General features: G+C 35.5%; 2 protein-coding genes across 8 annotated transcripts in view; one reads left to right on the top strand and one right to left on the bottom strand.

The window, feature by feature from the left end:
* LOC111061636 (exocyst complex component 4) overlaps positions 1 to 8747 on the top strand; it is a 53772-nt gene extending 45025 nt beyond the window's left edge. The window contains exons 16-17 of the mRNA XM_039425888.1: positions 2273 to 2479; positions 6017 to 8747. Coding sequence (XP_039281822.1) covers positions 2273 to 2479; positions 6017 to 6196 — 387 coding nt within the window. The 3' untranslated portion in view covers positions 6197 to 8747. The remainder of the gene's footprint in view (positions 1 to 2272; positions 2480 to 6016) is intronic.
* Positions 8748 to 11835: 3088 nt separating this feature from the next.
* Positions 11836 to 18089, bottom strand: part of LOC111052518 (WD repeat-containing protein 37) — a 30143-nt gene continuing 23889 nt past the window's right edge. For 5 of the 7 annotated variants that reach the window (XM_039425883.1, XM_039425886.1, XM_039425884.1 and 2 more), the window contains exons 11-12: positions 17875 to 18060; positions 11836 to 14750 (exon numbers count right to left, since the gene is read on the bottom strand). In XM_039425883.1, the coding sequence (XP_039281817.1) occupies positions 14604 to 14750; positions 17875 to 18060 (333 nt within the window). In that variant the 3' untranslated portion in view covers positions 11836 to 14603. The remainder of the gene's footprint in view (positions 14751 to 17874; positions 18061 to 18089) is intronic. The other 2 variants (XR_005571067.1, XR_005571068.1) reach the window with 1 other exon arrangement.

Genomic DNA, 18089 nt, shown 5'->3' with positions numbered 1-18089 from the left:
GGATATAAGCCTGCTTTTAAATATTTTTTGATTAGCAAAGTATGCTCTGTTGCCCATCATTATCCGATTGTGTATTTCTTGACTGGTCTTATTGTCTGCTGTCAGGGTTACCCCAAGGTATTTGAACTCTCTGACGCCTTCTATAACACAGTCATCGGCTATTTCCAGATTACATACTTGCCTTCTTGCTTGATTTGCAGACATTCTCATATATTTAGTTTTATTTATGTTCACTTCAAGACCCATCTCCCTCGCCTCTTCCCTCATTTTGCTAAACATTTCTTTGAGGCTATTTTGATTTCTTGAGACTAGGACAACATCATCTGCATAAGCTAATACTTGGTTTGTTCTGTTGATTATAGTTCCGCTTGTGCCGAGTTTCTGGAGCACCATCTCTAGAACCAAATTGAATAGTGTTGCACAGAGAGCATCGCCTTGTCCAACACCAGTAGTAACACTGAACATTCAGCTAGTTTTGTTACCTATCTTAACTTGAGCGGTTGTGCTGGACATTGTTAGCTTTATGAGACTTATCAATTTTCTCGGTATTCCATTTGCAAGTAATACTCTCATCATTCTCTCTCTCCTGATGCTATCGAATGCCTGGCGGAAATCAACAAAGAGCAGATGTAGATCTGTATCGTATTCAAAACATTTTTCCATCATCTGCTTCATGGTAAAAATTTGGTCGATTGTACTTCTTCCTTGTCTGAAACCACATTGATGCTCTCCCATTATTTCTTCCACATACACACCTAGACGCTTCAAAAGCCATGCAGAGAAAATCTTATATGAAGTACTTAGCAGTGTTATTCCCCTGAAGTTGTTGCACACCATTTTATCCCCTTTTTTGAAAATAGGACATATTGTTCCAATTTTCCATTCATCAGGCATTGTCTCTTGTTCCCAAATCCATAAAATCAAGGTATGCATGGCTCTTCTCATCCTTTTACCTCCATACTTTAGTAACTGGTATTGAGTCCCCTCCTGGAGCTTTATTATTTTTGAGATTTTTCATAACTTCATCTACTTCAGCATATGTTGGGGGCTGAATTAGTGGCTCAGCACTATGAATTAATTATACCATAGAGAAAATATAGCATAAGAAGATATCCCATGGTGTAGGGCGTTAATGTTCTAAATTTCAATGTTAACTCAAGTCGATAGTCCTAGCAGTTTCGTGAAGCTATGTGACGCTTGTAATCTCTCATACTGTGCCGTTCTTACACTATCACTCGGCCAAAACAGTAATAATAGACAGTAGTCGACAATAATCAGCTTGAGTTATCAAAATATTTGCTTGAAATTTGGAACATAAACTATCTGTACCATGGAATATCTTCTTATGCTATCTTTTCTCTATGGTTGTATTGGCTTGCTTGTTATGCTTATATTTTATTGCTTTTACCTATTTGTGCTTGTTGTATGCTTTTCCTATAATGATTTCTAACTTGAACATATCTACTTGAATGTATTATAACTTGAATATATCCACTGTACTTGTTTAATGGCGATGAACTAAGGCTGGCCACTAACTGTAGAACATGCATGTACATGCATGTTCATCATAACACACACACACACACACACACACACACACACACACACACACACACACACACACACACACACACACACACACACACACACACACACACACACACACACACACACACACACACACACACACACACACACACACACACACACCACACACACACCACACACACACACACATATGTTCATCATGCATATTTTGTCATCAGCGAGAGGCTTCCAACGTAGAATAAACAACCAATAACAATAAATAAACCACTGGAAAATTGCCAATTTTAATTACAGAAAAATAATTTAACCTTAAATAGAGCAGCGATGAAAAATAAACAACAAAAATAGGATTCAACAAATTTTGCTGGAAGCATTTCGCTGTGATGACACAACAATGTATGATGTCATGTGTATCATGCATGTTTATTATGCATGTCCTACCTTTCGTGGCCAGCCTTATTGAACCTCGATAATTGTAATGCTTGCACTAACTTCATACTGCGTTGTATTGACTCGTTTGCCTTGCTAATATTGCTTTGACTTATTCAAGCTGATGTATAATTTTCTCTATTCTCTGAATTAAATACGACTATTATTATTTCCAACTTGAATATATTATAACTTGAATTAACTAAGTCTATTATTATTTCCAAGTTGAATAAAATATAACTTGAATATGTCTACTATACTTTGTGTTTATTGCAATTGTTGTGTTGGTTTTTAGTACGTGTTCGAAGGCCTGGGTCACCTGATAGCGAAGATCCTGACCAGCTCGACGCAGCTGGCAGCTCGCATCGACGAGGAGTGCATCAGGCGCATGAGCCGCAACATTTTCATCCTGCAGCAGACACTCTCCAACATCACGCTCGCACGCGAGACTGCGCTCGACCACGCGCGCAACTACTTCCAGCTATTCTATCTCACGCCTGACGTGAGTACACTGCTAAAAGCTAGCATAAGAAGATATCCCATGGTATGGGTCGTTTATGTTTCAAGCCGATTTTGTGTCAACTCAAGCTGATCACTGTCGACTACTGTCTATTATTACTATTTTGTTTGGGGTGAGAGTGTAAGAACGGTACAGTATGAGAGACTACCATTGTCACACAGCTTCACGAAAAATAACTACTATAGTCAGGTCCACGTTATAATGACAGTGTTCAATTAGCAACGGTATTGCTATCCTTGTCTATCATTCAACAAAGCGGATAGCGCTATCTCTTTCTCGCTTTGATCTGTTGCCAGATCGTCTTTTAACAGTGTAGAATTAATAATTTAAAAAATATTTAATCTTGTTCGTGAAAATTTATTATGAAATTATTGAAAAATATAATTTCTTGCTTAATAAAATATAATCGATTATTTTAAACAACAATGAACATTCAATATTACATCAATAAACCTGTTTCAGCTACTGTCTATGAGAAGACAGAGGATCGGCAACGTTGTTCTGCTATCTTTCTTCACTGCCATTATAACGTGGACCTCACTATAGGATCATCGGCTTGAGTTAACAGTGAAATTTGAAACATGTTAAGGGCACGCCACACCAAGCTCGCTACCGCGGCGGTAGCGAAGTTTTAAAAATCGCTAGCCATGTATTCAGGTTGAGCGCGCCACACCGAGTTCGCTACCGCGGCGGTAGTACGGCGCACTACCACCTACGACCGCCTGCAGAAGGAAGACAGAGGATCGGCAACGTTGTTCTGCTATCTTTCTTCACTGCCATTATAACGTGGACCTCACTATAGTATCATCGGCTTGAGTTAACAGTGAAATTTGAAACATAAAAGCCCTATAGGCCTACCGTGGGATATCTTCTTATGCTAGCTTTTCCTTTTCTCTATGCTGCTATTCATTAGCATTGGCCACGATTGATCATAGTCTCAAGGAGATCTTTCTTCTTTTCACTCTTCTCTTGGAATATGTTTGGTTTTTTTCAACTTTTTTCGGCAGATTTTGGTTTCTTGAAAAAAGGATAACTCGAACACACAATTGTTTATAAAATATAAACAATCATTGCTTCACATATTAAGAAACAATTATTGTCACACAGGAAGAAACGATCATAATGCTTGTTCTAAAGTATGTGGTTTGGGACCAAATTTTCTGACAGCTTTTTCACCATACCATGCATTGAATTTGCTTGGATAGTGGATGAGAGAAAAGTCAATTCAGATGTGTTTCTGACATCCTAGAATGCGTAAATACTTTGCGTCACGAACACACGAATTTCACTTTTTATCGGATGATGCGATTCTTATTATATCTATATTTGTATAAAAACAGTAAGAAACGTACAGGTATAAGCATAGCATCTGCTGATGAAAAGTGCAATGTGCGTGTTCGTAGCGCATAGGTCTGTCTGCACCTGTAGAAGAAATTTAAGGATATTGTAGTTTCGTAATTTAAATTAACTTCATCTTCATACTGGCAAATATTTCTCCAGTACATACTCTGTTAAGGCTGTGCAAAGGCTAAAAATAAACTTTCTACTCGTGATCTTTTTCAAAGTTTTTCGATTTGTATATCATCAAGCTATCAAAATGAAAACGTTTTCTCAGGAAAACATTTTTTTCCCGATCATTACTTTTTGAGATATGAGCGCCTGAAGTTTGAATTTTTGGGACAGAACATTTCAAATTCGGTTAGATATAAATCCATGAGATTGAGAGGATGGATTCTTCATGGTATTGTTGATCTAGTAAAACAAAAATTTTCTGTAAATATCAAGTTTTGAAAAAGTTATTCAATTTACCAAAAATAACTAAACTAAAATTTATTTTTGGTTATTTTTAGTAAATTGAATAACTATTACCGAAAAATTGATATTTTCAGAAAAAAAATTGAGTTACTAGATCAACAATACCATGAAGAATCTATCCTCTAAATCTCATGGATTTATCTCTTACCGAATTTGAAATGTTCTGTCCCAAAAATTTAATCTTTAGGCGCTCAAAAAGAAATGATCAGAAAAAAATGTTTCCTGAGAAAACGTTTTCATTTCGATAGTTTGATGATATACAAATCGGAAAACTTTGAAAAATATCACGAGTAGAAAGTTTATTTTTAGCCTTTGCACAGTCAGAAACTCAATCTAAGAAGAGTAAATGTTGTCACAAACGCATTCATTGAATCAATTAGAGACTAGTTTCGGTTGTCTAAACATCAGTAATGTCAGATGATCCTTCTTAATCAATTCCATACTAGGCCTATTACAGATGTTTTAAAATTATTGTTCTGTAATGGAACTTGGGTTTATCAATAAAGTATTCAAGTTTTAGATGCCCGGTTTCTCAGTCGTTCCATGAACGGTTTATCCATTCTATAACTTTATTCAATCCATAAATCTCTCGATAAACTATAGTGCCAAAATCCAGCCTATGAATATTCATGGAATGGATAAATGTTTAAAATTTTCGGAATGGATGGAATTTTTGGTTGCAATCGAAAAATTAAGTTATAAAAATTAAATTACAAAATTAAATGAAAATTAGTGTAGGTCACCAGTATTTTAAAAATAAAACAGATTCAAAGTTGCACTATATTTAGCATTGCTAGCCCTTATCTGGTGTCAGCCATCTTGTTTTGGAAACAGCCAAAAGATGTCAGTACCGTAGGAAATAACCTTTAACTTTTAACATCAAAACAAGCAGCATGGAATAATCAACCAAGATTTGGTTGGTTACCATAACATCAAGGCCCGAGTTAAATTTTAATCATGATTAATTTCACGAGAACCAATCAGAGAAGGTCTTTCTGATAAGACGGCTTCTCTGAAACCTCAAACTATCTGAAACTTCAGAGAAGCCGTCTTATCAGAAATACCTTCTCTGATTGATTCTCGTGGGATTAATCACGATTAAAATTTAACCGGCTTTTGTGCAACCGGGGCACTAAGTTTGTTTACGAAAGTGGCCAGTTTGGGATCATGACATGTTGCCAGATTTATTGAACAGATAAATCGTTCAATAGCTATGGATTCTATAAATATGTTTAAGAAACCAATAAAAATTTATTGAATACATAAAGTTATTGGATCAATAGCTATAGCATTGTTTATTGAACGACTGAAAAACCGGGCATCAATGCTTTCTCGTCTGCTCTGTATTTTTTGTTTCTTTCTGTATTTTATAGTGAAAATTAATTTAATTTCAATTACGTTGTCTTTGTCAGTTTTTTGTTGAACCATGATTTTATGATTACTTGAACATTGAAACTTATTTTATAGATTAGATACAGTAAAACTAATAGAGAAAGAGGAAAGTGTGTGTCACCACAACTTTTTTTTGTAGCCAGATTCACTTGAAAATGTCAGCATTCCTTATAAATAACATTAATGCTGATCGACAGATGTTAATCCTATTACACCATTATTAATGTGAGATTTAGGCCTTTTAATCCACTGCCAATATCTACTTCTTTTTTCTTTGTGCCAATAACAAGTTAATTTATGGTGTTTGATCAGGAGATCCTGAACCGTGTGATGGAGAAAGGCGCCGAATTCAGCGAGCTGGAGTACATGAACGCATTCCAGCTGATCCAGCGCAGTCGATCAGCTGACGGCACACAATCAGCTGATTCGTCCATCCAGCGACACATGCAACGGCTGTCCGACATACTCGGAGAGGTCGGGGTCACCGTTTGATGACGCAATCACATTGTCTGCTACTAATGACGTCATTGAATTAGTTACTAATGATTACGTCATTGAATTTAGTAAGTGATGTTTGTTATTAATGACGTCATCACAACATTGTCTGCCACCGTGCTTGTTCATAGTCTACTTTGTTAAATCATTGTCATTATCATTGAAGCAGGCGCTTGTTTTATAAGCCTAAGGGTAAGACTCCACAGGCTGAACTTCACTGCTTGAGTCGGCAGTAATAATAATCTGCTTGATGAGTTTCCAAGCAAAATAGGCTACCTGTCGTCAATCAGGTAAATATTGATGAATTTTCACGAGCAGTTAATTTACTGCTCAATTTGTGTAGCAAAATACCTGTCATCAATCGGTTAAATCTTGCAAAATAATCGTTACAAATCTAATATTACCTGAAAAATGGGACCACTTCAATCTATACGCCGTATGACCTTGATACTTTTCCTTCTTTTTTACTGCTGCAGACTAATTACTGTGCGTCTAGCCGCCTTCCATTCCTACAATTGGATCTATTTCCAGCAGTAAAACTTCTGGAGAACCGAACAGTAAAATACTGGCTTTAGAGGCATACCCTTACAGCCGAGTTGTCTTGATATTTTGGAAAGTTGATTTAGATATTTCTTCAGATATCATTGGTTAACTTTTCTTTGTAATTTTGGTGGATTAACCATCTATTAGTGAGATTCAGTTTATATTGTATAGCATTCCTTATGAGTTAGATCAACGCTTCCCATTCAACCAATGCTGACAGTTTAAAGTGGATCTCACTATAGTGAGGTGATATTTTTAGGGCCAACTGTATAATAGAATACTAAGGCCTGTTTCATTAATAATGGTAATGACTTGTTATATCCTGTAACCTATTATGAAACTATTACACTGTAATCTTAATGCTTACTTGATTTGAGCCAATCCACTGTGAGAAGAGTCACTGAGGCGGACCAAACCAGTCTGCTTTTTACAGCCAACATAATATTTGTTTGCAAATATTTATTTTTAAAATGCATTACAAATGTTATGTTGTAAACAAAATATTTGACTCTTATGTAGTAGAGATGAAAATGACTCTTCCATTCTGTAGTTCAGCTTTATACAAGCTTGTTTTAACATACAAGGGTGTCAGAAACATCTCTACAGTTTTAACAAGGGGATCTTACCACTTAATACAGCATTATACTTCTTAGCTTTTTTAGTTATGTGATTCTTATGTTTTTTCAATGCTATGGAGATTTTTGCAAGTGACCGCTACACAATTGACAAGTGTGATGTACGTACAGTGATATGATTCTCTTTAAACTATCAGCGTTGTTTGCATGGGAAGCATGGGTTTTATATTCAGGAATGCTGACAGTTTAAAGTAAATTGAACAATCATATTAAATTATCATCTTATAATCTGTGCGTCAGATAAAAAGCAAAGACACTCACTGTTATTAGTATTTATAACTGCTGTAATTAGTTGTTATTTATTGGAAATAGATAGAATAAAGTAATATTACCCTTACTAGCAGTAATAATATTATTGTAAATACTTTATGCTTTTTTTAGTCTCGGTTTCCAAGAATATGCGCTGACTTGAAAATTTATCATTTTAATCCCCTATTTGGTAATTCCACCTATTTTTTTGCAACTCTTATGGAAAATGAGTTAGTGGAAGCGAAAAATAGTTCTGGACAATATATGGGGACCATTTTCCCCCAATAAGTATTAAATATTTTTACAACAGTACTTACATGTATGGTACTATGTACTGCTATCTTGTAATACTTCTTTACTAATTCAGCGTGAGCTCTATGCAATACGATGTAATAAATTGTACTAATATGAGTAAATTATGTACTGTTGTTAAACTGAAATTTGGTTCTCAATATATTATTGACTAATGTTGTAAGTTAGGATGAGAATCTACATTAAGTTCTTGGGGACCGAGGTTTTTGGATGTGTTTTTCCTGTGATAGTATTTTTTGTCTTATATTACCAACATTTTAGAGAATGTTTCTCTCAAGAACTGTCTTCATATAACGATCGATAGATTAATAATATTGGTTAATTCATCTTTTAACTTCAGTCTCATCCTAGTAAAGAATCAATTTCCAACTTTACGATTATGAACTCAATAATTATTGTTTCTGAGGTTATAATAGGAGAGTGGAAAGTTAAAATCTTATGATAATATATTGTGACCTGGCTGGCTCATGTCTGGTATAGGTGTTATTCAGGTGACACCTCAAAGGAACCCAAAGTGACTTGTAAGCCAATTTTATAGATACGGATAAATGTAATATGTTTTTATTCAATACCACCACAGGAAAAATACACCTCAATTTAGACATACATACGAACGCAATAAACTGCATCTCATCTCATTGTATTATAATCTCATATAACATTGTTGACACTTAGTTTTAGGAAGAAATTTATTAGAATGAAATATTTAGGATTTTATTTGTTGAATTTTGAATTCAACATATTTGAATTTTATTTAACTTAGCAGCTAGCTTCCAACTTGTAAACATATATTACATTATTATTTACAACAGTTGTGTTATTACTGAGAACAAAACCTGACTGAACTCTATCTAAAGTATTGTTTTGATGATCTCCATAGTCCTAAGTAGATATTGGCTACTGTTAAATTAAGACGGGCTACACGCTGGTATCGCAAAACACGCGTCTTCAGACGCGTGTCGTGTCTTATCAAATTTCATGAGACATACATGACTTTTGCATGTCTCTGTCGCTTGCCGCATGTCTCGTGATTTTCGGTTGTATTACAGACTGAGCATGAGCAGTGACAGAGTGCTCAGTGATGGCAGTAGACAGTGGCTGGAGCGCATGCGCGGAGTGATGTCTCGCGCGACATGTGTCGCATGGAACCGGCTAACCGGTTCCGTGCGACCCCTGTCCGATACACAGGTGATGCCATGACATCTGTCGCAAGCAGTGAGTAAGTTCTGATTTTACAACACAGGTTGTTTCATATGCGACATGCCTCGGACATGAGATTTGTCGAAGACATCATGTATACGACACCAGTGTGTAGACCGCCTTAGAGATATGCTAGACATATGTTAGAGATATGCAAACATGAAACTTTTCAATGAACATATCTTCTGAACGATAGCGAATTTAGCAAATCTCCTGATTCATGCTTCTAATGAAACATAATACTATTTTTTTACAAAAAAGCCTGATGTTTGGCTTTTCAATTATTTTTGTGATAGTTGAAAGTATCTCACATTTGCTGAATCTTTGCATCTTTAGGGCCAACCCACACTAATTGTTTTCAGACGAGTCGGCAGGGCAGGAAGCTCTCAGATTGGCTAGTTATCAGCTGATTCCCGAGCGACAAACACAATTAACCAATCGGATAGCTTCCTGCCCTGCCGACTTGTCTAAAAACGCTTCGTGTGACTTGGTCCTAATGATGCAAAGATTCAGCGAATTTGAGACACTTCTACTTCTCTCGAAAATGATAATCAAGCGGTTTTCGGGCAAAAAATAGTAACTCAGGTTTGGTAGAAACTCAGACCATAGTAATATGTATAATTATAGTGCTTTTATATGAGAAATTTCGAGACCAAATTTGACACCAATAGCTATTGTAGAGGCTGAGATATGGAGCTGCAAACATGAAATTTTCAAATGACCATATATTTTAAAAGGTAACAATATTAATTTCGCAAATCTGACTGCATATTCAATTTCCCTGCATCAAGAAGCATAAAAATGCCAAATTTCAGTTGCCAAATTTTGTTGTTGGCTTTATGACTTTATCAAAGCTATGTAGATAACAATCCTATTTGATAGTTTCCCTGATGAGTATCTGGTTCAAAGTTGACACTTTTCTAAAGGATAATTTAATGATAGTCTTAAATAGAAATGAAGTATTATTTCCAGTAAAATGTCTTTAATCACATAGATACAACATAACAAAATTATAAAATGCTAGATGATTTTTAGAGTTATTTCTCAGTCACTATATAATATAATAAAAGAAAATATCTTAATCAGTACAACAATAATAATCAACATCCTATATGCAATCCACACAATGTATAAAAATAAAGTTATAACTATAAAAAATCAACAATAATGTTTCCAACAACTGATTAAAGTATAGAATAAGTTAGTACGGTATAGTAGCACACTTTGGATACGAGTGCAGCATGTATAATGAAAGACAGTAATCTAGTAATTTGTGTAGTTAGTTGTTCAGTTCTCGATCCTCTTTCAAAACAATTCAGAGGTCTTGTAAAACGGCAACAACTGACAGTAGTACGTGCAACAGCCTGTACAGGAGGCTCTACATGTATACTTTATATACATTGTTATTAATTTTAAGTTGTTTAGGTAGAATAGTTGAAACACAGTAAATGCCATGTCCTAGGAAGAATGGCAACATCGCTAATTAGGCTTGTCGTGTCTTATCAAATTTCATGAGACATACATGACTTTTGCATGTCTCTGTCGCTTGCCGCATGTCTCGTGATTTTCGGTTGTATTACAGACTGAGCATGAGCAGTGACAGAGTGCTCAGTGATGGCAGTAGACAGTGGCTGGAGCGCATGCGCGGAGTGATGTCTCGCGCGACATGTGTCGCATGGAACCGGCTAACCGGTTCCGTGCGACCCCTGTCCGATACACAGGTGATGCCATGAACATCTGTCGCAAGCAGTGAGTAAGTTCTGATTTTACAACACAGGTTGGTTTCATATGCGACATGCCTCGGACATGAGATTTGTCGAAGACATCATGTATACGACACCAGTGTGTAGACCGCCTTAGAGATATGCTAGACATATGTTAGAGATATGCAAACATGAAACTTTTCAATGAACATATCTTCTGAACGATAGCGAATTTAGCAAATCTCCTGATTCATGCTTCTAATGAAACATAATACTATTTTTTTACAAAAAAGCCTGATGTTTGGCTTTTCAATTATTTTTGTGATAGTTGAAAGTATCTCACATTTGCTGAATCTTTGCATCTTTAGGGCCAACCCACACTAATTGTTTTCAGACGAGTCGGCAGGGCAGGAAGCTCTCAGATTGGCTAGTTATCAGCTGATTCCCGAGCGACAAACACAATTAACCAATCGGATAGCTTCCTGCCCTGCCGACTTGTCTAAAAACGCTTCGTGTGACTTGGTCCTAATGATGCAAAGATTCAGCGAATTTGAGACACTTCTACTTCTCTCGAAAATGATAATCAAGCGGTTTTCGGGCAAAAAATAGTAACTCAGGTTTGGTAGAAACTCAGACCATAGTAATATGTATAATTATAGTGCTTTTATATGAGAAATTTCGAGACCAAATTTGACACCAATAGCTATTGTAGAGGCTGAGATATGGAGCTGCAAACATGAAATTTTCAAATGACCATATATTTTAAAAGGTAACAATATTAATTTCGCAAATCTGACTGCATATTCAATTTCCCTGCATCAAGAAGCATAAAAATGCCAAATTTCAGTTGCCAAATTTTGTTGTTGGCTTTATGACTTTATCAAAGCTATGTAGATAACAATCCTATTTGATAGTTTCCCTGATGAGTATCTGGTTCAAAGTTGACACTTTTCTAAAGGATAATTTAATGATAGTCTTAAATAGAAATGAAGTATTATTTCCAGTAAAATGTCTTTAATCACATAGACACATCACAAAAGCAATACAACATAACAAAATTATAAAATGCTAGATGATTTTTAGAGTTATTTCTCAGTCACTATATAATATAATAAAAGAAAATATCTTAATCAGTACAACAATAATAATCAACATCCTATATGCAATCCACACAATGTATAAAAATAAAGTTATAACTATAAAAAATCAACAATAATGTTTCCAACAACTGATTAAAGTATAGAATAAGTTAGTACGGTATAGTAGCACACTTTGGATACGAGTGCAGCATGTATAATGAAAGACAGTAATCTAGTAATTTGTGTAGTTAGTCGTTCAGTTCTCGATCCTCTTTCAAAACAATTCAGAGGTCTTGTAAAACGGCAACAACTGACAGTAGTACGTGCAACAGCCTGAACAGGAGGCTCTACATGTATACTTTATATACATTGTTATTAATTTTAAGTTGTTTAGGTAGAATAGTTGAAACACAGTAAATGCCATATCCTAGGAAGAATGGCAACATCGCTAATTAGGCTTGTCAACTGGTGATTCCAAGTTAAATAATAATCGTATGACTTTTATTGGTGGAAGTTCCACCTCGACTGGATATACAGGTTATTTTAGCCATCACGACTGTTATATATAAAAGTCGGGATCGACAATTAACATGCCCATCATCGACAATTAACATGCTCATCATCAACAATAAATTATCGTATGCCCATCCGGTAATACGGAGCCCGAGTTGAAAACAGTGAAAAGTCTAAATTAAAAATAAGATGTTTTGACTAATAAATTGCATGCACTGCAATCCACCAGTTGAGAGCTGATTGATTTTTACCAATTCCAGCATTACTTTCCAGTGTTCTCAATTCGTTGGGCATGTCTTTTTCAGAGAGGGCAGTAGTCATCATTGAGTTAGAATACGATATTACTTCAATTCAACTAAAATCATGGTTGTAAAATTTATTACTTGGATTGTAGAAACGACAAAAATATTAATGACGAACGGACAAGATGATCACTCCGACCGAGTGGGAAGGCTTTAGCATTGGAGAAGGTGAGACCATGTCACCTACATTCTCATCATTCGCAGTGAATTTATAGTCCAATTATGTCGTGTCCGTTCTGGAGTGAAATCCCCTTTCAAGGAAGAATTTTGTACCAGGTTTTCCTCATAACATTTATGATCATTTCTATCTACCTAATATCTATTTCAAGTTGCTATATCTTTATAACATTTGTATTGTGTAACTTGTGCTAAGGAGGCAAGTTTTAGGTTTTTAACTGTTTGCCTCCACATACGCGTATTTCTGTATGCACATAAATCATACATACAATATAATGGTATTGTAAAAAGAGTTCAAATAATATATTGATTAGTTATTTACGAGGTGTAAAACCAATTCAAATTTGTAGTATAATATTATGAAGTAGTTTATCAGAGCTCTACATATTTGGACTGGTTTTACACCTCGTAACTAATCAATATAATATTTGAACTCTTTTTTTGGATCATTTTTGAAAACAGGAATAAATTTCCTTAGAACTGATATTCTATGACCGGTTGCACAAAAGCATATTATGTAATATAGTAAATAACTAATAGTATATAAAAATGTAAAGGATTGTATATGATAGTACATTTATACAAATTGAAGTCATCTGCATCGATGCATTTCACAGTGTTATAGCTTACCCGATCTTCTCAGTACCAGGTTTGACTATGGACCAATCTTTGAACTGGTCTTTGTAGTGAATGACGACTTTCAGGAAGAGCTACGGCTCATACGTTTAAATGGTAATGATTTTCGATACCAACACCACGACTCCTTCCTTTGACTTGCGGTATTCGGCAATGAGTCCATGATCGGCTGACCATCGTCATCATCTACGGTAAATTCACTTACTGGTTCTGCTGAAGCGAGAAAAATGTTCCTGCAACATTTGTCGAGTCAAATTTTGCAGAATCATTTTTATGTGTTCTTATCTTGCTGGGGGAAAAGATACGGGCTTGTAGTGGGGTCAAGAACCATATGTGGGGGTCACATCCTTATTAAGGTTGGTTTCTATGTCGACTCGACAGATGGGACACCTCTTGTTCGAAGAAAGCCACTGGTCTACACACTCCAAGTGGAACAGGTGCATGCATGCATGTTATTTCGGGATTTACTCGTACCTATACCATGTTACGAGAACTTTCAGTCGTTAACTATAAAAAGGAGTGTTTTAGGTCTGAAAGTTCTCGTAACATGCTATAGATACGAGTAAATCCCGAAATAACATGAGATAGAAAACACCATGATAGGAATGTGAGGAATAGCAATGTCGAATTTCCTCACTTTTAATATAGAGTCTAATGTGATACCTACTTTATGCATGTTCGCTGGTCTAGTGTGTGACTGGTTACAGTTGCTATATAGAAACTGTAGTTACAGTCTCTCCTAAAGTAACTGTAGTAGGTAACTGTCTCTCATACAGTAACTGTAGTTAATGTATCTCGTATAGTAACTGAAGTTACCTACTGTCTCTCATACAGTAACTGCAGTTACTATATCTCATAGTAACTGTAGTTACCTACTGTCTCTCATACAGTAACTGCAGTTACTATATCCCATAGTAACTGTAGTTACCTACTGTATCTCTTACAGTAGCTGTAGTTATAGTCAGCTGTTGCCGTTTCATAACACTTGTGAACTTTATTTGAAACAGGTCGCCGATGTCTTTTTCAAATCTCGTGCTTGATATCTAGCCTTAGTCTCAGACTTCTTTGGAGTCTTTGATGGACTGAATGGACCAGCCGAGGATGAGGCGGTCGAATCCACAGGAGAAGAAGTTGCAGGTCATGCCGGGGACAGCAGCACTGTCGTCAGCCCACGCCACTGACGACACCATACGTTGGTGGCCCTGAAAAGTAGAACGCAAACAATTTGAATCAAATCATTAGTACGACTGAAGACTTTACATTACAAGTCCGGTAACGGTAATTTTCCCGCATCATTGTTTCTGCCCGAAACTTAGTTGATGGCAGAATTATCATAAGAATGCAGTAAAATAATTAAAGTACAAAAAATATGTTTGTAAAGGTGTTGTTGATGGGGAGATTCACTTTAAACTGTCATCAACAAAATAATTATCTAATCATAATTTCAATTATGAAAATTCATTATTTAAAAATTTAAAAATATATTTTCTTGACCAATAAAATGTAAATTAAACAAATTGTTTAATTGATTATTTTAAACAAAATTAACAGTTAATATTACATCAGATCTACCGGTATCAGCTATCCGCTATAGAAGGCAGTGACAAGGCACAGAATCGGCAACGCCTCTTTCTCCACTAACATAGTTAGTAATATAGTTGATGACGCAACCCATCCGGCATTGCTGGTATTGGTGAAGAGGAAGGTAATTCAGGTATAACGTGGAATTCACGTTGGAATAAAGATTCACTTTGGAATGTCAGAATAACTTCGTAATGTAGGATATGAGATTGTAGCGATGGTAATTCTATTTTGACCTATGATGTTATCATCATATGAAAGTAATCATGTGATTAATTCAAGAAGCAACATCGTTAATTGAATAAATAAACACGTTATTTTTTACGAGAAAAGCTCAATGTATAGATCAAGAAAATGAAAATGTGAATGTGTGAAACTAATAAAAGCTATTGATTTGTAACAGGATAATGATTTATAGAATAGGAAAGGGAATTTATAGATTTACATGAGGAAAAGGAACGAGAACGAGAACGTGAGGAAAAGGAAAAGGAACGAGAAGATAGAATTTTTGCTTTACAACTTGAGCAGCAATTGGTATTGAAAAAAATAGAGTTGGAAGCAGGAAGAAATAATGCGGACATTTCAATAGTAAGTAGAAATAATGATTTTTTGAAACTTATGACACGATTTAACATGGATAATGATATAAGCATCTATTTGACCTTATTTGAAAGACAAATTAATAGACACAATATAACCAAAGAGGATTGGGTCACGTATCTAATGGCACTCTTGCCACTAGAAATAGTAAATATCATTACAAGAGAGCCTGATCCACTTGCAAACGACTATGATCATATAAAAAGTTTATTGCTCAAACGATTTAAGTTTAGTCTGGAGCGATTCCGACAAAAATTTGCTCATCATAGAAAAGACAGTTCTTCTACGTGGAGAGATTTTGCTTTTGAACTCAAAAACGTTTTTAATGAATGGATAGAAGGATTACAAGTGAATGATTACGAAAGCCTGAAAGAGTTAATTGTAGTTGATCAGATTAGACGAAGAATACCAAACTAAATTCGTGAGAATCTGATTGATGATCTACCTAAAATCTTGAAGACAGAAGAACTTGTGAATAAGTTAGATGATTACGAAGCAACAAGACATACTTTTAGAAGGGAATGCATCAGTCGTGAAATTTTGAATTCAGTTGATTCTCTTCCTGTACATCAAAATATGAAATCAGGAAATGAAGAAAGTACCGATAAAAAAATCAGATTTACCTGTATCATATAGATGTGGTTGAAAAAGAAAGAAATCTTGATCTCAACCATATAGAAGATCTTTCAGTTCGTAATACTATACAGCCTTGAAAGAAAGAACTTATGAATGCAAAAACTAAATTGAAATAAGGTATTAGCACTTGTAGTGTGAAAATAGATAAGTTAACTAAGGAGAGCAACACAGTCAAAAGAAATAAATTAAAGATAAATATACAAGCAATCAACAATGACCAAATACTCCAGTATAATGGAATAAAAGTTATGAACATTCCTAGTGTAGAGAGTGAGAACGTAGTCAACATAATTAAAATAATTTTGAAGAGTATTGATTTTCCCCTTAATGAAAACACAATCAATCGATGCTACCGAATGCCATCTCGGAACTCAAAGGTTATTTCTCCTATTGAAATTCAACAACGAATCGGATAAGAGAGGATTTCTATCGTCGGCGCGGAAGTCATCTGAGATTCTGAAGACTGGGCTGCTGGGTATAGAACCTAACAAACCAATTTTTGTTCAAGAATTGATGTCACCCTACTTTTATTCGCTATTCAAACGTGCAAAGGATTTTCAATCAAGAGGTGTACTCAAGTTTGTGTGGTTCAGGAATAACGAGCTGCTGATTAAGAAATCAAACTCAAATAAAACCATTCAAATCAGATATGCTGAGAACATGGAGCAAAAGTAGGAAGGAAGAAAATGAGACTAAAGCTTGATTTTTAAATGGTTCGATTGAATAAGAACTAGAATCTAGTGACTTTTTGTGTAGTTGAGAAGTTGATATTGTGGTAATTATTCATATTGAATGAAAAAGACTAAGAAATTGTCAAATTTATCAGAGATTGACAATGGTGTAATAACCGAAACCGGTCTTTCTAATTATCAATAAATCAGTGGTTTTTTGACAATTTCTTAGTCTTTTTCATTCAAGAATCTAGTGACTTGCATCGAGTCATTAGTTTTAGCAATGTACCTAGAATATTCTAGGTATCTTGGTTCTAGCTATAGTTATAAAGCTGACTCAAATGCAAGCATTTTCTTGAAAATACTCATAACTAGCAATAATATTGCTAGCTTTTATTCAATCGAGTCGGAATTACCTGAGAAAAGGTTATTTATAAATATGAGAAACAAAACTGAACCATGTACTGAACCCTGCAGGGCCCCACTGACCACTTCCAGGATCTCACTTTTGGCATCCTCCAAGGCAACTGCACTTTTTTACTCGATAAGATATAAACCAATCCAAATCCACACCTCTAATACCAGCTCTGGATAGTTTGTCAAAAAGTGACTGGAAGATACTAGACATCCTTTGTCTTTTTGAGACCAAAATTTCCAACTATCTACCTGATTATATAAGAAATATTGAGAACAAAATACTTTTGAGAAAAAAAAAAAACAAATATTCAAATGGCTTATTGAAATTAACGTGAAGAAGATGAACACGATTTCATTATTCAGCATGCAGTAATACTCAGTGCAATGAGCTTCTAGGTTAGGTTGAATTGGATGAGTTTACCTGTCGACTAGTGCGAGGCAGCCGTGCCAGGCGCTGAGCTCCGGGACAGTTGATGTCGAACAGGCGCACCTGTCTGTTGTCATAAGGAATGGCCACCACGCCCCACCCACTCACTGCCAGCTTGTTTACCCCCGCGTCTCCCCTGATCGTCGCCAAGGCGGAACGCATGTTGCGCAAGTCCCAAACCTAAAAAATCAATCAATAATGACATTAGT

Source organism: Nilaparvata lugens, chromosome 4 (assembly GCF_014356525.2).
Source record: "Nilaparvata lugens isolate BPH chromosome 4, ASM1435652v1, whole genome shotgun sequence".
Classification (NCBI taxonomy): Eukaryota; Metazoa; Arthropoda; class Insecta; order Hemiptera; family Delphacidae; genus Nilaparvata; species Nilaparvata lugens.
This window is presented reverse-complemented; position numbering and strand designations above follow the sequence as displayed.